At 53.9% G+C, this 21,584-nt stretch overlaps 1 protein-coding gene across 2 annotated transcripts; it reads left to right on the top strand.

Moving 5' to 3' along the window:
- Positions 1–1,689: 1,689 nt before the first annotated feature.
- Positions 1,690–20,570, top strand: LOC120920415 (protein S100-A10-like). 2 transcript variants are annotated; one of them, XM_040332505.1, is made up of 3 exons: positions 1,690–1,774; positions 15,651–15,814; positions 20,267–20,570. In XM_040332505.1, the coding sequence occupies exons 2-3, from the start codon at positions 15,677–15,679 to the stop codon at positions 20,420–20,422; spliced, it is 294 nt and encodes a 97-aa protein (XP_040188439.1). In that variant the 5' UTR covers positions 1,690–1,774; positions 15,651–15,676; the 3' UTR covers positions 20,423–20,570. The 2 variants fall into 2 exon arrangements, with proteins under 2 accessions (XP_040188439.1, XP_040188437.1); XM_040332503.1 differs by lacking the exon at positions 1,690–1,774 and adding an exon at positions 13,330–13,387.
- Positions 20,571–21,584: the final 1,014 nt, after the last annotated feature.

Consider the following 21,584-nt stretch of genomic DNA (forward strand, 5'->3'; position numbering starts at 1 on the left):
GCCCGTCGGAGTACCCAAGTACCTGTCATCAGCCCGTCGGAGTACCCGAGTACCCATCTGCAGCCCCATCAGAGTACCCAAGTACCTATCTCCAGCCCATCAGAGTACCCAAGTACCTATCTGCCGCCCGTCGGAGTACCTGAGTACCTATCTGCAGCCCATGCCTCGGATATGTTGGGGTCATTTTGTGGGCGTTTCCCTTGTCCTGGTGCCCGGGGGCCTCCAATGGTGTGATTGGTTGTCAGGAAATGAGATGTGTGATTGATGCCCCTGAAGGTGCTCCCTGGATGTTGGGCCTCTATGTGGCCGGGTTGTGGGAAAGTCGCACACATGTGGAACCCCCATACTCAGGAGGAGGAGCTGAGTGTATTTTGGGGTGTAATGGCAAGTATGCCGCGTGTGATTTTCCCAAGAAAATTACAACTTCAAAAAACTCGCCATGCCTCTTACTAAATACCTCGGACTGTCTACTCTTCAAAAAGGGGTATTTGTACTTTTCTGGGGCTTCAGGGCTTCAAGAAATGAAATCGGTCCAGGGGGTGAGGAGAGATCTATGGGGTGAGGAGGTATCCAGGGGGTGAGGGGGACTCAGGGGGTGAGGAGGGATCTATGGGGTGAGGAGGGACTCGGGGGGTGAGGGGGGATCTATGGGGTGAGGAGGGACTCAGGGGGTGAGGAGGGATCTATGGGGTGAGGAGGGACTCATGGGGTGAGGAGGGACTCAGGGGGTGAGGAGGGATCTATGGGGTGAGGAGGGACTCAGGGGGTGAGGAGAGATCTATGGGGGTGAGGAGAGATCTATGGGGTGAGGAGAGATCTATGGGGTGAGGAGAGATCTATGGGGTGAGGAGGGACTCAGGGGGTGAGGGGGGATCCATGGGGTGAGGAGGGATCCAGGGGGTGAGGAGAGATCTATGGGGTGAGGAGGGGCTCAGGGGGTGAGGGGGGAACCAGGGGGTGAGGAGGGATCCATGGGGTGAGGAGGGATCCAGGGGGTGAGGAGGGACTCAGGGGGTGAGGAGGGACTCAGGGGGTGAGGAGAGATCTATGGGGTGAGGAGGGATCCAGGGGGTGAGGAGGGACTCAGGGGGTGAGGAGAGATCTATGGGGTGAGGGGGGATCCATGGGGTGAGGGGGGATCCATGGGGTGAGGAGGGACTCAGGGGGTGGGAAGAGACTCGGGGGGTGAGGAGGGATCCAAAGGGTGAAGGGGGGATCTATGGGGTGAGGAGGGATCCATGGGGGGGAGGGAGGATCCATGGGGTGAGGAGGGATATATGGAATGAGAAGGGATCCATGGGGTGTGAGGGGGGACCTGTGGGGGGGAGATCCATGGGGTGAGGGGGCTCTATGGAGAGTGAGGAGGGATATATTGGGTGAGGAGGGATCCATGGGGTGTGAGGGGAGATCCATGGGTGAGGGGGGATCTGTGGGGGGGGAGGGATCTATGGGGGGGGGGTGAGGGGGGATCTATGGGGGGGGGGTGAGGGGGGATCTGTGGGGGGGGGGATCTATGGGGGGGGGTGAGGGGGGATCTATGGGGGGGGTGTGAGGGGGGATCTGTGGGGGGGGGATCTATGGGGTGTGGAGGGACGGGGATGACGGAAGAATTCCAGGATTGGGAGGAGGAGGAGGAGGGGGAGGGGCGGGGCTGGAAGTGACTCAGATTTCTAGGGTTGGTCCTTCTCTTAGTGAGGAGTTCTCTGCTGACGGCTCACATTGTGCCGACCGACTCCGAGCCGCACCGTCCTCCACTTCTCTATCTGCCCCGAAGGTGAGTCCCCCCATCCTCCTCTTCTATTATCCCCCCATCCTCCTCTTCTATTATCCCCCCATCCTCCTCTTCTATTATCCCCCCCATACTCTGGGCGAGACCAACGGACGCCAAACATCGGCGCCTTTCCTGTTCGTTCGGCTCCTTCCCGATCTTCGCCAAACTCCGGTCCCCGAGGCGCCCCGGCAGGTCATGTTTTCAGGCTTTCCATTATTTTGCACAGGTGATCGGATCCGTGTCGCCGCCTCAGTAATGATCGCCGCCGCCGTTCCCTCCGAGGGAAATCCTGAAAACGTGAGCCGTCGGGGCGCCACGAGGACTGGAAGCCTTAACCCCTTACAGCCAATCAGGAGACTGCTATCTGGCTGCCAGGCTCACGTAACCCCCTCGCCCGTCTGCCGCTGCAGTGGGTGGGGCAGGTTGGAAAATCTCAGTCAGTTCCCCGTTGTTCGCTGCAGATTCACCGTCAGGTCACGGGACGGGAGGGGGGGGGGGGGGGGGAAATGAAAGGAGCCCCCCCCCCTCACCTGTCTATACATGGCGGGTCGTTGCATGCGCCCCTTGAATTGTTGGGGGGGGGAGGGGTCACTTTTTATTATTCGTATTGTTATTATATCATTAATTACCTCCCCATTGCGCCCCCCAAATTGCGCTCTTACTTTCCTAGGAGGGCGGGGTTTGGCTGTCAATCGTTGCGGATGGGTTATGGTGGGCGGTTGCGCCTGCACAGCGTCACTGACAACGCAGGGATACAATCATTACAATGTTGCAACTTTTATTTCTAACCGATCGCATTAATCGCCTCGCTTTCGGTCTTTTTAGCACTTTACTTTCGCCATCACGTTCCCCAAATTGCGCTCTTACTTTCGTTTGGGGCGGGGCTTTTTGGATGGGTTTTGAGGGAGCGGTTAGCTCTTTCGCCGTCGCGTTCCCCAAATTGCGCTCTTACTTTCGTTTGGGGGCGGGGTCTGTGGATGGGTTTTGGGGGAGCGGTTAGCTCTTTCGCCGCTGCGTGCCCCAAATTGCGCTCTTTCATTTGCGGGCGGGGTTTGTGGATTGGTTTTAGAGGGGGAGGTTAGCTCTTTTACCGTTGTGCGCCTAAAATTGCGCTCTTTCGTTTGGGGGCGGGGTCTGTGGATGGGTTTGAGGGGGCGGTTAGCTCTTTACTTTCGCCGTTGGGCGCCCCAAACTGCACTCTTACTATCATTTGGGGGCGGGGTCTGTGGATGGGTTTTGGGGGAGCGGTTAGCTCTTTCGCCGCTGCGTGCCCCATATTGCGCTCTTTCGTTTGGGGGCGGGGTCTGTGGATGGGTTTGGGGGAGCGGTTAGCTCTTTACTTTCGCCGTTGGGCGCCCCAAACTGCACTCTTACTATCATTTGGGGCGGGGCTTGTGGATGGGTTTGCGGTGGCTGTTGGCCCTTTACTTTGGCCGTCACGTGCCCAAAATTGCGCTCTTATTTTTGCTTGGGGACGGGGTCTGTGGATGGGTTTGGGGGGCGGTTAGCGCTTTCGCCATTGCACTCCCCAAATTGCGCTCTTACTTTCGTTTGGGGGTGGGGTTTGTGGGGGCGGTTAGCTCTTTAATTTTGCCGTTGGGCGCCCCAAATTACGCTCTTTAGTTTGGGGGCGGGGAGCTCTTTACTTTCGCTGTTGCACGCCCCCAATTGCGCTCTTACTTTTGTTTGGGGGCGGGGTTTGTGGGTGGGTTTGGGGGGGTAGTTAGCTCTTTACTTTCGCCGTTGTGTGCCCCAAATTGCGCTCTTACTTTCATTTGGGGGCGGGGTTTGTGGATGGGTTTGGGGGGGCGGTTAGCTCTTTATCTTCGCCATTGCGCTCCCCAAATTGTGCTCTTACTTTCGTTTGGGGGAGGGGTTTGTGGATGGGTTTGGGGGGGTAGTTAGCTCTTTACTTTCGCCGTTGCGTGCCCCAAATTGCGCTCTTACTTTCGTTTGGGGCGGGGTTTTGGGGATGGGTTTTGGGGGGGGGCGGTTAGCTCTTTACTTTCGCCGTTGCGCACTCCAAATTGCGCTATTACTTTCCTAGGAGGGCGGGGTTTGGCTGTCAATCGTTGCGGATGGGTTATGGTGGGCGGTTGCGCCTGCGCAGCGTCACTGACAACGCAGGGGTACAATCATTACAATGTTTTTCTTTTTAACCAATCGCATGAATCGCCTCGCTTTCTGACTTTTTATCGCTTTTATTTCGCCGCTGCGCGCCCAAAATTGCGCTCTTACTTTGATTTGGGGGCAGGGTTTGGGGGGCTCTTTACTTTCGCTGTTGGGCGCCCCCCCAATATGCGCTCTTTTCTAAGAGGGTGTGGTTTAATTATCGGTTGCTGGGGGGGGTCTGCAAACAGGTTTAGGGGGGCGGTTGCGTCCGCAGAGCGTCGCCGACCACGCACAATTGAGCATCGTTACAATGTTGCAACTTTTTTTTCTAACCGATCGCAATAATCGCCTCGTTTTTGGCACTTTACTTTCGCCGTTGCACGCCCCAAATTGCGCTCTTACGTTCGTTGGAGGGCGGGGTTTGACTATCAGTCGCCGGAGGGGTTTGATGGGGTGGAGGGGGCAGTTGTGTCGCTTACCAGGTGCGATTAGAAAATTATTACAATGTTGCAACTTCATTTTCAATCGCCTCGTTTTCTGTCTTTTTAACTCGATACTTTCGCTGTTGCGCGCCCCAAATTGCGCTCTTCCTTTAGTTGGAGGGCGGGGTTTGACTATCAGTCGCCGAAGGGGGTTTGCGGATGTGTTTGGGGGGGCAGTTGAGTCGCTTGCCACGTGCGATTAAAAAATGATTACAATGTTGCAACTTCATTTCTAATCGCCTCGTTTTCGGTCTTTTTAACTCGATACTTTCGCCGCTGCGCACCCCAAATTGCGCTCTTACGGTCGTTGGAGGGTGGGGTTTGATTATTGGTCACGGGGGAGGTTTGGATACAGGTTTGGGGGGGGGGGTTCTGTCTGTAGAGCATCGCCGACCGCGTACGTTTTAGAAATCACTACACTGTTGCAAATTTGATTAATTTATTTTTTCGCCGCTGTGCGCCCAAAATTGCGCTCTTTCTTTCGTCGGAGGGTGGGGGTTTGACGAACGGTTGCCGTGGGCGGTTTGCGGATGGTTTGGGGGTCTGCCAACCATGCAGGGGACCTGACATACGGTGACATCGCCGAGCGGCGCGGTCTTGGCGGAGTTCATTTTTTTTTTGGTGAAGTCATCAGAAAAGTGCAGGCGCGGTCGGGCAGGCGCTGTCAGGAAGGGGTTAAAGGAAAAGACTGGAGGAGCGTTGCGGAGACGTGTTGTGCACACACAGGAGGGACACACCCTGCACTCAGCCCACAGACCGCACTCCCTGCGCTCGCTCGCTCTCAGCCGCTTAACCCCGCGCGCGCCGGCGAGACACGGCGAATCAGACGGGACGCCAATTTGTTCAATTTTATATTTGCCTGTTTATGGAGGACTTTGGTGCTCCTTTTAAAGGACCCCCCCCACCCTGAAAGTCATGTGACTTTTGTAGGTGGGTTCTGATTGGCTGGGTTACTCACCCCCTTTTGCTGCCCCACTTTGGGGTTTTGCAGCTCCCACCACACCGGTTGCGTCCTCCGGGGACGGCGGGAACTTATAGCGGTAACAGTTTGCGCAGCGCTTTACAATATAAAGGGAGGTAATACAGTTATGATAGAAGAGGGTTCTGGGGGGGGGGGGCTGTGGTCCGCAGAGCTTACAATCTAAAAGGCAGAGTTCCTGGGTCTGTACCCCCGCTGTGCCCCATTATGAGGGGTTCCCACCATCCCTGTGCCCATTATAAGGGGTTCCCGCCATCCCTGTGCCCATTATGAGGGGTTCCCACCATCCCTGTGCTGAGTTCCCGGGTCTGTACACCCGCTGTGCCCATTATGAGGGGTTCCCACCATCCCTGTGCTGAGTTCCCGGCTCTGTACACCCGCTGTGCCCATTATGAGGGGTTCCCACCATCCCTGTGCTGAGTTCCCGGGTCTGTACACCCGCTGTGCCCCATTATGAGGGGTTTCCACCATCCCTGTGCTGAGTTCCCGGGTCTGTACACCCGCTGTGCCCATTATGAGGGTTTTCCACCATCCCTGTGCTGAGTTCCCGGGTCTGTACACCTGCTGTGCCCATTATGAGGGGTTCCCACCATCCCTGTGCTGAGTTCCCGGGTCTGTACACCCGCTGTGCCCATTATGAGAGGTTCCCACCATCCCTGTGCTGAGTTCCAGGGTCTGTACACCCGCTGTGCCCATTATGAGGGATTCCCACCATCCCTGTGCTGAGTTCCCGGGTCTGTACACCGCTGTGCCCATTATGAGGGGTTCCCACCATCCCTGTGCTGAGTTCCCGGGTCTGTACACCCGCTGTGCCCATTATGAGGGGTTCTCACCATCCCTCTGCTGAGTTCCCGGGTCTGTACACCCGCTGTGCCCATTATGAGGGGTTCCCACCATCCCTGTGCTGAGTTCCCGGGTCTGTACACCCGCTGTGCCCATTATGAGGGGTTCTCACCATCCCTCTGCTGAGTTCCCGGGTCTGTACACCCGCTGTGCCCATTATGAGGGGTTCCCACCATCCCTGTGCTGAGTTCCCGGGTCTGTACACCCGCTGTGCCCATTATGAGGGGTTCCCACCATCCCTGTGCTGAGTTCCCGGGTCTGTACACCCGCTGTGCCCATTATGAGGGGTTCCCACCATCCCTGTGCTGAGTTCCCGGGTCTGTACACCCGCTGTGCCCATTATGAGGGATCCCCACCATCCCTGTGCCCATTATGAGGGGTTCCCACCATCCCTGTGCCCATTATGAGGGGTCCCCACCATCCCTGTGCCCCATTATGAGGGATTCCCACCATCCCTGTGCCCGGGTCCCATTGGCCTTGGTCTGGGGCGGAGCCCCACCTTCCCCCCTGACCAGTGTTTTGGGTTCATCCTCAGGCCGGGGGTCTGGTGATGGAATGATGAGTGGGGTGCGGTCCTCCCGGGATTACTTGGAACGGATTGGAGGAATGCCTGAACCAATAACCGCGCCCGGCTGACCCTGACACGGAGGGACTCCAGGGAGGGGGTGTGGTGGACCTTGAGGCCGCTATCTCATCCTTGTCTGCAAAGCTGACAATCAAAGCCGTTATCTACCTGCCAACAAAAACACCGAACTTTCCAGAAACAATTTCCATTGTATTTGTTCTGCACTGTCTGTCAGAAACAGAACCCCCCACCTGTCCATTTCTGGGGCCCCTGAATCCCTCTGTCCTCGGGGCCCCTGAATCTATCCATCTCTGGGGCCCCTGAATCTATCCATCCTCGGGGCCCCTGAATCTATTCATCTCTGGGACCCTGAATCTATCCATCTCTGGAGCTCCTAAATCTATTCATCTCTGGGGCCCCTGAATCCCTCCGTCCTCGGGGACCCTGAATCTATCCATCTCTGGGGCCCCTGAATCTATCCATCTCTGGGACCCTGAATCTATCCATCTCTGGGACCCTGAATCTATTCATCTCTGGGGCCCCTGAATCTATCCATCTCTGGGGCCCCTGAATCCCTCCGTCCTCAGGGCCCCTGAATCTATCCATCTCTGGGGCTCCTGAATCTATCCATCTCTGGGGCCCCTGAATCTATCCATCTCTGGGACCCTGAATCTATCCATCTCTGGGACCCTGAATCTATTCATCTCTGGGGCCCCTGAATCTATCCATCTCTGGGGCCCCTGAATCCCTCCGTCCTCAGGGCCCCTGAATCTATCCATCTCTGGGGCTCCTGAATCTATCCATCTCTGGGGCCCCTGAATCTATCCATCTCTGGGGCCCCTGAATCTATCCATCTCTGGGACCCTGAATCTATCCATCTCTGGGGCCCTGAATCTATCCATCTCTGGGGCCCCTGAATCTATCCATCTCTGGGGCCCCTGAATCTATCCATCTCTGGGGCCCCTGAATCTATCCATCTCTGGGGCCCCTGAATCTATCCATTTTTGGGGCCCCTGAATCTATCCATTCTCAGGGCTCCTGAATCTATCCATCTCTGGGGCCCCTGAATCTATCCATCTCTGGGGCCCCTGAATCTATCCATCTCTGGGACCCTGAATCTATCCATCTCTGGGACCCTGAATCTATCAATCTCTGGGGATCCTGAATCTATCCATCTCTGGGGCCCCTGAATCTATCCATCTCTGGGGGCCCTGAATCTATCCATCTCTGGGGCTCCTGAATCTATCCATCTCTGGGACCCCTGAATCTATCCATCTCTGGGGCCCCTGAATCTATCCATCTCTGGGGCTCCTGAATCTATCCATCTCTGGGGCTCCTGAATCTATCCATCTCTGGGGCTCCTGAATCTATCCATCTCTGGGGCTCCTGAATCTATCCATCTCTGGGACCCTGAATCTATCCATCTCTGGGGCCCCTGAATCCCTCCGTCCTCGGGGCCCCTGAATCTATCCATCTCTGGGGCTCTGAATCTATCCATCTCTGGGGCCCCTGAATCCCTCCGTCCTCGGGGCCCCTGAATCTATCCATCTCTGGGGCTCCTGAATCCCTCCATCCTCGGGGCCCCTGAATCTATCCATCTCTGGGGCCCCTGAATCTATCCATTCTCAGGGCTCCTGAATCTATCCATCTCTGGGGCCCCTGAATCTATCCATCTCTGGGGCCCCTGAATCTATCCATCTCTGGGGCCCCTGAATCTATCCATCTCTGGGGCCCCTGAATCTATCCATCTCTGGGACCCTGAATCTATCCATCTCTGGGACCCTGAATCTATCCATCTCTGGGGCCCCTGAATCTATCCATCTCTGGGACCCCTGAATCTATCCATCTCTGGGACCCCTGAATCTATCCATCTCTGGGGCCCCTGAATCTATCCATCTCTGGGGCCCCTGAATCTATCCATCTCTGGGACCCCTGAATCTATCCATCTCTGGGGCCCCTGAATCTATCCATCTCTGGGGATCCTGAATCTATCCATCTCTGGGGCCCCTGAATCTATCCATCTCTGGGGCCCCTGAATCCCTCCATCCTCTGGGCCCCTGAATCTATCCATCTCTGGGGCCCCTGAATCTATTCATCTCTGGGGCCCCTGAATCTATCCATCTCTGGGACCCCTGAATCTATCCATCTCTGGGGCCCCTGAATCTATCCATCTCTGGGGCCCCTGAATCTATCAATCTCTGGGGCCCCTGAATCTATCCATCTCTGGGGCCCCTGAATCCCTCCGTCCTCGGGGCCCCTGAATCTATCCATCTCTGGGGCTCCTGAATCCCTCCATCCTCGGGGCCCCTGAATCTATCCATCTCTGGGGCCCCTGAATCTATCCATTCTCAGGGCTCCTGAATCTATCCATCTCTGGGGCCCCTGAATCTATCCATCTCTGGGGCCCCTGAATCTATCCATCTCTGGGGCCCCTGAATCTATCCATCTCTGGGGCCCCTGAATCTATCCATCTCTGGGACCCTGAATCTATCCATCTCTGGGACCCTGAATCTATCCATCTCTGGGGCCCCTGAATCTATCCATCTCTGGGACCCCTGAATCTATCCATCTCTGGGACCCCTGAATCTATCCATCTCTGGGGCCCCTGAATCTATCCATCTCTGGGGCCCCTGAATCTATCCATCTCTGGGACCCCTGAATCTATCCATCTCTGGGGCCCCTGAATCTATCCATCTCTGGGGATCCTGAATCTATCCATCTCTGGGGCCCCTGAATCTATCCATCTCTGGGGCCCCTGAATCCCTCCATCCTCTGGGCCCCTGAATCTATCCATCTCTGGGGCCCCTGAATCTATTCATCTCTGGGGCCCCTGAATCTATCCATCTCTGGGACCCCTGAATCTATCCATCTCTGGGGCCCCTGAATCTATCCATCTCTGGGGCCCCTGAATCTATCAATCTCTGGGGCCCCTGAATCTATCCATCTCTGGGGCCCCTGAATCCCTCTGTCCTCGGGGCCCCTGAATCTATTCATCTCTGGGGCCCCTGAATCTATCCATCTCTGGGGCCCTGAATCTATTCATCTCTGGGGCCCCTGAATCTATTCATCTCTGGGGCCCCTGAATCTATCCATCTCTGGGGCTCCTGAATGAATCTATCCATCTCTGGGGCCCTTGAATCTATCCATCTCTGGGGCTCCTGAATGAATCTATCCATCTCTGGGGTCCCTGAATCCCTCCGTCCTCGGGGACCCTGAATCTATCCATCTCTGGGGGATCCTGAATCTATCCATCTCTGGGGCTCCTGAATGAATCTATCCATCTCTGGGGTCCCTGAATCCCTCCATCCTCTGGGCCCCTGAATCTATCCATCTCTGGGGCCCCTGAATCTATCCATCTCTGGGACCCCTAAATCTATCCATCTCTGGGGATCCTGAATCTATCCATCTCTGGGGCCCCTGAATCTATCCATCTCGGGGGCCCCTGAATCTATCCATCTCTGGGGCTCCTGAATCTATTCATCTCTGGGGCCCCTGAATCTATCCATCTCTGGGGCTCCTGAATGAATCTATCAATCTCTGGGGCTCCTGAATCTATCCATCTCTGGGGCTCCTGAATCTATCCATCTCTGGGGCTCCTGAATGAATCTATCAATCTCTGGGGCTCCTGAATCTATCCATCTCTGGGGCTCCTGAATCTATCCATCTCTGGGGCTCCTGAATCTATCCATCTCTGGGACCCTGAATCTATCAATCTCTGGGGCTCCTGAATCTATCCATCTCTGGGACCCCTGAATCTATCAATCTCTGGGGCTCCTGAATCTATCCATCTCTGGGGCCCCTGAATCTATCCATCTCTGGGGCCCCTGAATCTATCCATCTCTGAGGCCCCTGAATATATCCATCTCTGGGGCCCCTGAATCTATCCATCTCTGAGGCCCCTGAATATATCCATCTCTGGGGCCCCTGAATCTATCCATCTCTGGGGCCCCTGAATCTATCCATCTCTGGGGCCCCTAAATCTATCCATCTCTGGGGCCCCTGAATCTATCCATCTCTGAGGCCCCTGAATATATCCATCTCTGGGGCCCCTGAATCTATCCATCTCTGATGCCCCTGAATATATCCATCTCTGGGGCCCCTGAATCTATCCATCTCTGGGGCCCCTGAATCTATCCATCTCTGGGGCCCCTGAATCTATCCATCTCTGGGGCCCCTGAATCTATCCATCTCTGGGACCCTGAATTTATCCATCCTCGGGGCCCCTGAATCCCTCCATCCTCTGGGCCCCTGAATCTATCCATCTCTGGGGCCCCTGAATCTATTCATCTCTGGGGCCTCTGAATCTATCCATCTCTGGGACCCCTGAATCTATCCATCTCTGGGGACCCTGAATCCCTCCATCCTCGGGCCCCTGAATCCCTCCATCCTCGGGCCCTTGTTCAGGCATTTCCGGTTCTATGTTGTCACACTGTCACATGGGCTTCCCATGGAGACCACGAATGGACGTTCCATCACACAGACTTTGCCCCCTGGTGTCTCCATCAGGAATTCCGCCCTGAGAAATTCCATCATTGGAATGCATGGAGATAGGAAGTGGCTGCAAAGAGGCCGCAGGAGATCAGCAGCACTGAGAGGGCGATTGTTTATGATTCTCCTCAGCTGTAGATCCGCATACCGCAGAGGAATTCCCGGAATGTGTGAAATGTGTGCGCTGATCTCTGGACGCGTTTTATTGTCGGATCAACGTACAACCCCCGCCCTCCCCTCCCCCGATCACAGAGATTGCATTGTCAGTCCTGAGGTGGAAAGGTCATGTAGTGTAAGCTCCTCGGGTACAGAGACTGATGTGATTGGCTCAGTGATCTCTGTACAGCGCTGCGGTATATGTCAGAGCTATATACATGTCTAATAATAGTGTGTGTAAGTCTCAGTGTCTGGCATTAGTCTGTAGAACCCATGGTAGGTCTGTAGATCTTGCGGTAGGTCTGTAGATCTCATGGTAGGTCTGTAGATCTTGCGGTAGGTCTGTAGATCTCATGGTAGGTCTGTAGATCTTGCGGTAGGTCTGTAGATCTTGTGGTAGGTGTGTAGATCTCATGGTAGGTCTGTAGATCTTGTGGTAGGTCTGTAGATCCCGTGGTAGGTCTGTAGATCCCGTGGTAGGTCTGTAGATTCCATGGTAGGTCTGTAGATCTCATGGTAGGTCTGTAGATCCCACGGTAGGTCTGTAGATCTCGTGGTAGGTCTCATGGTAGGTCTGTAGATCTCATGGTAGGTCTGTAGATCTCGGGGTAGGTCTGTAGATCTCATGGTAGGTCTGTAGATCTCGGGGTAGGTCTGTAGGTCTCGTGGTAGGTCTCATGGTAGGTCTGTAGATCTCGTGGTAGGTCTGTAGATCTCGTGGTAGGTCTGTAGATCTCGGGGTAGGTCTGTAGGTCTCGTAGTGGGTCTCATGGTAGGTCTGTAGATCTCGTGGTAGGTCTGTAGATCTTGTGCTAGGTCTATAGATCTCGTGGTAGGTCTGTAGATTCCGTGGTAGGTCTGTAGATCCCATGGTAGATCTGTAGAGCTCATGGTAGGTCTGTAGATCCCGTGGTAGGTCTGTAGATCTCGTGGTAGGTCTGTAAATCCCACGGTAGGTCTGTAGATCTTGTGGTAGGTCTGTAGGTCTCATAGTAGGTCTGTAGATCTCATGGTAGGTCTGTAGATCCCACGGTAGGTCTGTAGATCTCATGGTAGGTCTGTAGATCCCATGGTAGGTCTGTAGGTCTCGTGGTGGGTCTGTAGGTCTCACGGTAGGTCTGTAGATCTCATGGTAGGTCTGTAGATCCCACGGTAGGTCTGTAGATCTCATGGTAAGTCTGTAGATCCCACGGAAGGTCTGTAGATTCTGTGGTAGGTCTGTAGATCTTGTGGTAGGTCTGTAGATCTCGTGGTAGGTCTGTAGATCCCACGGTAGGGCTCAACATCCTACGGTAGGTCTGTAGATCCCGCGGTAGGTCTGTAGATCCCGCGGTAGGTCTGTAGATCCCGTGTTAGGTCTGTAGATCCCGTGGTAGGTCTGTAGATACCGCGGTAGGTCTGTAGATCCCGTGGTAGGTCTGTAGATCCCGTGGTAGGTCTGTAGATCCCGTGGTAGGTCTGTAGATCCCATGGTAGGTCTGTAGATCTCATGGTAGGTCTGTAGATCCCGTGGTAGGTCTGTAGATCCCGCGGTAGGGCTCAAGATCCTACGGTAGGTCTGTAGATCCTACGGTAGGTCTGTAGATCTTGTGGTAGGTCTGTAGATCCCGTGGTAGGGCTGTAGATCCCGTGGTAGGTCTGTAGATCTCATGGTAGGTCTGTAGATCCTACGGTAGGTCTGTAGATCCCGTGGTAGGTGTGTAGGTCACACTGGTGGAGGGAGTGATGGGAATACATAGGTTGTCCTCACACAAGGTCACAGCCCCGCCCTGATATAAATGTAAATGACTTTGCATTGAGCCAAAGTCGTGTCAATCAGATCCCGGGGATTTATAATAGGTCTTGTTCTGAGGAAAGCTCCGCCTACAAATTATAATATATATTCAGTATATAGATAGGAAACCCTCACAGTATAAGCCGCAGCACCTCGGGGATCCGATCGCAGCTCTATAGATCGGAGAGACTGGATTCCACCATGGATCCTTCTTCAGGTAATACGTCCCAATACTTTTGGTAATCTACAAGATCTCTACATATCGATTCCTCTGTCCTGGAAGTTCTTTGGTGGCTTCAGATCTGGGATTTGAAATTCACGATTTAACGACTCGGCGCACAGACAGACAGACGCGTACCATCCCCCAATGACCCGTCACGAGTGCGCACTTTTCACCGGCCGCCTGCCCGTAGAATCCAATTTTCCCGGCAGATGAAGCCATTAGCCTCCATTAGACGTTCCTCTGAACCCCTCCTCCACCGACCACGACGAGAGCGACTTATAATAATCAATGGAGCCGCTAATGGGAACGTTAACCCCTCGGTGTGCTGCTCCTAGGTCGGGGGAAGGGATGGAGTTTGGGGCGGTGACAGGTTCTCTTTAATGGTAGAGATCGGTCATAAGAAGAGAGAAATCATCTAGACGTTCTCTGCAGGAGATCAGATGAGTGATGGAGACGTCATGGCGCCCGTCCTTGGCACTCGGTGGTGGTTGTCCATGATTAGGGCCCTATGGATAGAGTTGACGGGGGGCCCTATGGATGGAGTTGGGGGGACCCTATGGAAGGAGTTGGGGGACCCTATGGATGGAGTTGGGGGGCCCTATGGATAGAGTTGACCGGGGGCCCTATGGATGGAGTTGGGGGGACCCTATGGAAGGAGTTGGGGGGCCCTATGGATGGAGTTGGGGGACCCTATGGAAGGAGTTGGGGGCTCTATGGATGGAGTTGGGGGGGCCCTATGGATGGAGTTGGGGGGCCCTATGGATGGAGTTGGGGGACCCTATGGAAGGAGTGGGGGGGCCCTATGGATGGAGTTGGGGGGCCCTATGGATGGAGTTGGGGTACCCTATGGATGGAGTTGGGGGGCCCTGTGGATGGAGTTGGGGGGCCCTATGGTTGGAGTTGGGGGGCCCTATGGTTGGAGTTGGGGGCCCCTATGGATGGAGTTGGGGGGGCCCTATGGTTGGAGTTGGGGGGGCCCTATGGTTGGAGTTGGGGGCCCCTATGGATGGAGTTGGGGGGGGCCTATGGATGGAGTTGGGGGGGGCCCTATGGATGGAGTTGTGGGATCTATGGATGGAGTTGGGGGGGCCCTATGGATGGAGTTGGGGGGGCCCTATGGATGGAGTTGGGGGAGGGGGCTCTATGGATGGAGTTGGGGGGCCCTATGGATGGAGTTGGGGGGGCCCTATGGATAGAGTTGTGGGATCTATGGATGGAGTTGTGGGATCTATGGATGGAGTTGGGGGGCCCTATGGATGGAGTTGGGGGCCCTGTGGATGGAGTTGGGGGGGGCCCTATGGATGGAGTTGGGGGGGGCCTATGGATGGAGTTGGGTTGGGCCCTATGGATGGAGTTGTGGGATCTATGGATGGAGTTGGGGGGCCCTATGGATGGAGTTGGGGGAGGGGGCTCTATGGATGGAGTTGGGGGGGCCCTATGGATGGAGTTGGGGGAGGGGGCTCTATGGATGGAGTTGGGGGGCCCTATGGATGGAGTTGGGGGGGCCCTATGGATGGAGTTGTGGGATCTATGGATGGAGTTGTGGGATCTATGGATGGAGTTGGGGGGGGCCCTATGGATGGAGTTGGGGGGGGCTCTATGGATGGAGTTGGGGGGGGGCTATGGATGGAGTTGGGGGGGCCCTATGGATGGAGTTGGGGGGGGCTCTATGGATGGAGTTGGGGGGGGCTATGGATGGAGTTGGGGGGGCCCTATGGATGGAGTTGGGGGGCTCTATGGATGAAGTTGGGGGGGGGCTCTATGGATGAAGTTGGGGGGGCTCTATGGATGGAGTTGGGGGGGGGGGCTCTATGGATGAAGTTGGGGGGCTCTATGGATGGAGTTGGGGGGGGCTCTATGGATGGAGTTGGGGGGCTCTATGGATGAAGTTGGGGGGGCTCTATGGATGAAGTTGGGGGGGGGCTCTATGGATGAAGTTGGGGGGCTCTATGGATGGAGTTGGGGGGGGCTCTATGGATGAAGTTGGGGGGGGCTCTATGGATGGAGTTGGGGGGCTCTATGGATGAAGTTGGGGGGGGGCTCTATGGATGAAGTTGGGGGGGGCTCTATGGATGAAGTTGGGGGGCTCTATGGATGGAGTTGGGGGGGGCTCTATGGATGAAGTTGGGGGGGGCTCTATGGATGGAGTTGGGGGGGGGCTCCAGCTTCGGCTGTTATAAATGAATAATCAATGTCTTACTGTCTTTATCATCTCCATGGAAACGGTCGGACTGAGCTCTCTCGCCGTCTCTTGCAGAACTCCACTCCTCAGACTCCGCAGACATGGGCGTCCCATCCCAGATGGAGCAGGCTATGGAGAACATCATGTTCACCTTCCATAAGTACGCCGGGGGCAAGGACTACATGAGCAAGGAGGACCTGCACCACCTGATGGAGAGCCAGTTCTCCGAATTCCTCAAGGTGAGATCCCTTTCCATTCCCTCTACAATCCTTCACAATGCAGCTACAGGCTCCTTTGTTTTCTAGGTGGACCTTGTAGGGGTTGGATGGGGAAGGAGATCACATGATTGGGGTTGTATGTGATTAAATTGTATGGGGTTAGGGTTGTATACAATTGGAGATGTATAGGACGGGGAATGTATAGGGTTGGGGGTGTATAGGGATGTAGATGTATATACTCGGGATTGTATAGGACTGGGGGTGTATAGGGTTGGGGGTGTATAGGACTGGGGATGTATAGGGTTGGGGGGTGTATAGGGTTGGGGGATGTATAGGGTTGGGGATGTATAGTGTTGGGGGTGTATAGGATGGGAATGTATAGGGTTGGGGGGTGTATAGGGTTGGGGGTGTATAGGGTTGGGGGTGTATAGGGTTGGGGGATGTATAGGGTTTGGGATGTATAGGGTTGGGGGATGTATAGGGTTGGGGATGTATAGGGTTGGGGGTGTATAGGATGGGAATGTATAGGGTTGGGGGGTGTATAGGATGGGAATGTATAGGGTTGGGGGATGTATAGGGTTGGGGATGTATAGGGTTGGGGAATGTATAGGATGGGAATGTATAGGGTTGGGGGGTGTATAGGGTTGGGAATGTATAGGGTTGGGGGATGTATAGGGTTGGGGATGTATAGGGTTGGGGGTGTATAGGGTTGGGGATGTATAGGGTTGGGGGTGTATAGGGTTGGGGGTGTATAGGATGGGAATGTATAGGGTTGGGGGGTGTATAGGGTTGGGAGTGTATAGGATGGGAATGTATAGGGTTGGGGGGTGTATAGGGTTGGGGGTATATAGGATGGGAATGTATAGGGTTGGGGGGTGTATAGGGTTGGGGGATGTATAGGGTTGGGGATGTATAGGGTTGGGGGTGTATAGGATGGGAATGTATAGGGTTGGGGGGTGTATAGGGTTGGGGGATGTATAGGGTTGGGGATGTATAGGGTTGGGAATGTATAGGGTTGGGGGATGTATAGGGTTGGAATGTATAGGATGGGAATGTATAGGATGGGAATGTATAGGATGGGGATGTATAGGGTTGGGGGTGTATAGGGTGTGAATGTATAGGATGGGGATGTATAGGGTTGGGGGTGTATAGGGTGTGAATGTATAGGGTTGGGGGATGTATAGGGTTGGGGATGTATAGGGTTGGGGGTGTATAGGGTTGGGAATGTATAGGGTTGGGGGATGTATAGGGTTGGGGATGTATAGGGTTGGGGGTGTATAGGGTTGGGGGTGTATAGGGTTGGGGGTGTATAGGGTTGGGGGATGTATAGGGTTGGGGATGTATAGGGTTGGGGGATGTATAGGGTTGGGGATGTATAGGGTTGGGGAATGTATAGGATGGGAATGTATAGGGTTGGGGGGTGTATAGGGTTGGGAATGTATAGGGTTGGGGGATGTATAGGGTTGGGGGTGTATAGGATGGTAATGTATAGGGTTGGGGGGTGTATAGGATGGGAATGTATAGGGTTGGGGAATGTATAGGGTTGGGGGTGTATAGGGTTGGGGGGTGTATAGGGTTGGGGGATGTATAGGGTTGGGGATGTATAGGGTTGGGGGATGTATAGGGTTGGGATGTATAGGGTTGGGGGTGTATAGGGTTGGGGGTGTATAGGGTTGGGGGTGTATAGGGTTGGGGGTGTATAGGGTTGGGGGTGTATAGGATGGGAATGTATAGGGTTGGGGGGTGTATAGGGTTGGGGGTATATAGGATGGGAATGTATAGGGTTGGGGGATGTATAGGGTTGGGGGTGTATAGGATGGGAATGTATAGGGTTGGGGGGTGTATAGGGTTGGGGGATGTATAGGGTTGGGGATGTATAGGGTTGGGAATGTATAGGGTTGGGGGATGTATAGGGTTGGGAATGTATAGGATGGAATGTATAGGATGGGAATGTATAGGATGGGGATGTATAGGGTTGGGGGTGTATAGGGTGTGAATGTATAGGGTTGGGGGATGTATAGGGTTGGGGGTGTATAGGGTTGGGAATGTTAGGGTTGGGGGATGTATAGGGTTGGGGATGTATAGGGTTGGGGATGTATAGGGTTGGGGGTGTATAGGGTTGGGGGTGTATAGGATGGGAATGTATAGGGTTGGGGGTGTATAGGGTTGGGGGTGTATAGGATGGGAATGTATAGGGTTGGGGGGTGTATAGGGTTGGGGGTGTATAGGATGGGAATGTATAGGGTTGGGGGTGTATAGGATGGGAATGTATAGGGTTGGGGGTGTATAGGGTTGGGGGTGTATAGGATGGGAATGTATAGGGTTGGGGGGTGTATAGGGTTGGGGGTGTATAGGATGGGAATGTATAGGGTTGGGGATGTATAGGGTTGGGGGATGTATAGGGTTGGGGATGTATAGGATGGGAATGTATAGGGTTGGGGGGTGTATAGGTTGGGAATGTATAGGTTGGGGGGTGTATAGGGTTGGGGGGTGTATAGGTTGGGAATGTATAGGGTTGGGGGATGTATAGGGTTGGGGATGTATAGGGTTGGGGGTGTATAGGGTTGGGGGATGTATAGGGTTGGGGGGTGTATAGGTTGGGAATGTATAGGGTTGGGGGTGTATAGGATGGGAATGTATAGGGTTGGGGGGTGTATAGGGTTGGGGATGTATAGTGTTGGGGGTGTATAGGATGGGAATGTATAGGGTTGGGGGTGTATAGGGTGTGAATGTATAGGGTTGGGGATGTATAGGGTTGGGGATGTATAGGGTTGGGGATGTATAGTGTTGGGGGTGTATAGGATGGGAATGTATAGGGTTGGGGATGTATAGGGTTGGGGATGTATAGAGTTGGGGATGTATAGGGTTGGGGATGTATAGGGTTGGGGATGTATAGAGTTGGGGATGTATAGGGTTGGGGGATGTATAGGGTTGGGGATGTATAGGGTTGGGGGATGTATAGGGTTGGGAATGTATAGGATGGGAATGTATAGGATGGGGATGTATAGGGTTGGGAATGTATAGGGTTGGGGGATGTATAGGGTTGGGAATGTATAGGATGGGAATGTATAGGATGGGGATGTATAGGGTTGGGGGTGTATAGGGTGGGAATGTATAGGTTGGGGGTGTATAGGGTGGGAATGTATAGGATGGGGATGTATAGGGTTGGGGGGTGTATAGGGTTGGGAATGTATAGGGTTGGGGATGTATAGAGTTGGGGATGTATAGGGTTGGGGATGTATAGAGTTGGGAATGTATAGGGTTGGGGCTGTATAGAGTTGGGAATGTATAGGTTGGGGATGTATAGGGTTGGGAATGTATAGGGTTGGGAATGTATAGGGTTGGGGGTGTATAGGGTGGGAATGTATAGGTTGGGGATGTATAGGGTTGGGAATGTATAGGGTTGGAGGTGTATATACTCGGGGTTGTATAGGGTTGGGGGATGTATAGGATGGGTATGTATAGGACTGGAGGTGTATAGGGTTGGGAATGTATAGGGATGTAGATGTATATACTCGGGGTGGGGAATGTGTAGGGATCATGTGTAGGGTTGGGGGATGTGTAGGGTTGGGGGGATCATGTGTAGGGTTGGGGGATCATATGTAGGGTTGGGGGGATCATGTGTAGGGTTGGGAATGTGTAGGGTTGGGGGGATCATGTGTAGGGTTGCCCCTTGTCCAGGATTCTCCCGGACAGTTGGGGTTTTGAATGGCGTGTCCAGGCGTCAGTCCAGCTGAAACCCGGACACATTATTCAGACAGGGGTGTGGCTCAGAACGGCCTGAATAGAAAGTGGCGAATCAGAGGTGATCGGCGGCGATCGGCACATCCTTCCATAGGAAACCACAAAGCCGATAGTAAATATCTGGGAATCCATTGGATTACCTCCAGCTTGTTCTCACACCCTCCGACATCCGATCCTCCACGTCTCCTCCTCGGGATTAGCGCCCTCCGCGCCTCTTGCAGGCCTCGTCTCGCCCCGACTAATCTGTGGGCGCCGCCCTCTGCTGGGTGTGAGGCATCTCAATGAGCGCCATTCACAAGATATTGCGCAATTCGATGGGGGGGGGGGTGGGGTTTTATCACATTCCTTCCATATCCTGGAGGGCAGAGTAGTATCATCCGACCCTACAGTATATATTACATCCGACCCTACAGTATATATTACATCCGACCCTACAGTATATATTACATCCGACCCTACAGTATATATTACATCCAACCCTACAGTATATATTACATCCGACCCTACAGTATATATTACATCCGACCCTACAGTATATATTACATCCGACCCTACAGTATATATTACATCCAACCCTACAGTATATATTACATCCAACCCTACAGTATATATTACATCCGACCCTCTTGTCGTCTGATATTTGTGTTGATACGTTGTAGTATTGTACATTGTTATATATTATTCTATTTCCTTCCATTGACCCCCCATTTTTCCCTCTCCCCCCCCCAGAATCAGAACGACCCCCTAGCGGTGGATAAGATAATGAAGGATCTGGATCAGTGCCGCGATGGGCGGGTCAACTTCCACAGCTTCTTCTCCCTCATCGCCGGCCTCACCATCGCCTGTAATGACTATTACTGTAAGCACATGAAGGGGAGGAACTAAGGGAGCCCCGCCCACCACCAACCGCCAATCTCGCCAGACTGCCGCATTCCCATTGCCGGAGGGGGAGGAGCTCCCAAATCTGTTAATGCTTTCCAGTCAACCTAACCTGCGCCCGCCCCCCAAATAAACCTCCCGTGTTTTGTACCAACCGCGTCCCTTGTGTCTGGTGTCCGCACTATCATATCATTCAAGGGTCTCTTATAAAGGTTTTCACCCGGGATTCACTCCACATTCACTCCACATTCACCCGGGAGTCATACCATATTCACTCTGCATTCACCCGGGATTCATACCAGATTCACTCTGCATTTACACCTCTTTCATACCACATTCACTCCGCATTCAACCAGGATTCACTCCGCATTTATACCAGATTCACTCTGCATTCACACCACTTTCATACCACATTCACTCCGCTGTATTTTATATGATGGAGACAGAATATCAACCAAAAATCCAGAGAGATCACATGATACAAATGTTATAAATGGAGGAGAATAAGTATTTGACCCCCTTAGTAGTTGGGGGAGGTTCCTTAGTAGTTGGGGGAGGTTCCTTAGTAGTTGGGGGAGGTTCCTTAGTAGTCGGGGGAGGTTCCATAGTAGTTGGGGGAGGTTCCTTAGTAGTTGGGGGAGGTCCCTTAGTAGTTGGGGGAGGTTCCTTAGTAGTTGGGGGAGGTTCCTTAGTAGTCGGGGGAGGTTCCTCAGTAGTTGGGGGAGGTTCCTTGGTAGTTGGGGGAGGTTCCTTGGTAGTTGGGGGAGGTTCCTTAGTAGTTGGGGGAGGTTCCTTGGTAGTTGGGGGAGGTTCCTTAGTAGTTGGGGGTGGTTACTTGGTAGTTGGGGGAGGTTCCTTAGTAGTTGGGGGAGGTTCCTTGGTAGTTGGGGGAGGTTCCTTAGTAGTTGGGGGAGGTTCCTTAGTAGTTGGGGGAGGTTCCTTAGTAGTTGGGGGAGGTTCCTTAGTAGTTGGGGAGGTTCCTTGGTAGTTGGGGGAGGTCCCTTAGTAGTTGGGGGAGGTTCTTTGGTAGTTGGGGGAGGTTCCTTGGTAGTTGGGGGAGGTTCCTTGTTGGGAAGCACAGAGGTCAGACGTTTCTTGTAGTTGGTGATCAGGTCTCCACACATCTCAGGAGGGATTTTCTCTTCTTTACAGATCTTCTCTAAATCCT

This window comes from Rana temporaria, chromosome 13 (genome assembly GCF_905171775.1).
Source record: "Rana temporaria chromosome 13, aRanTem1.1, whole genome shotgun sequence".
Classification (NCBI taxonomy): Eukaryota; Metazoa; Chordata; class Amphibia; order Anura; family Ranidae; genus Rana; species Rana temporaria.

Bases quoted from the DNA above. Each gene is read 5' to 3' on its own strand.
- LOC120920415 (XM_040332503.1), top strand. The intron at 15,815-20,266 runs GTGAGATCCCTT...TCCCCCCCCCAG, and splicing joins AGTTCTCCGAATTCCTCAAG to AATCAGAACGACCCCCTAGC.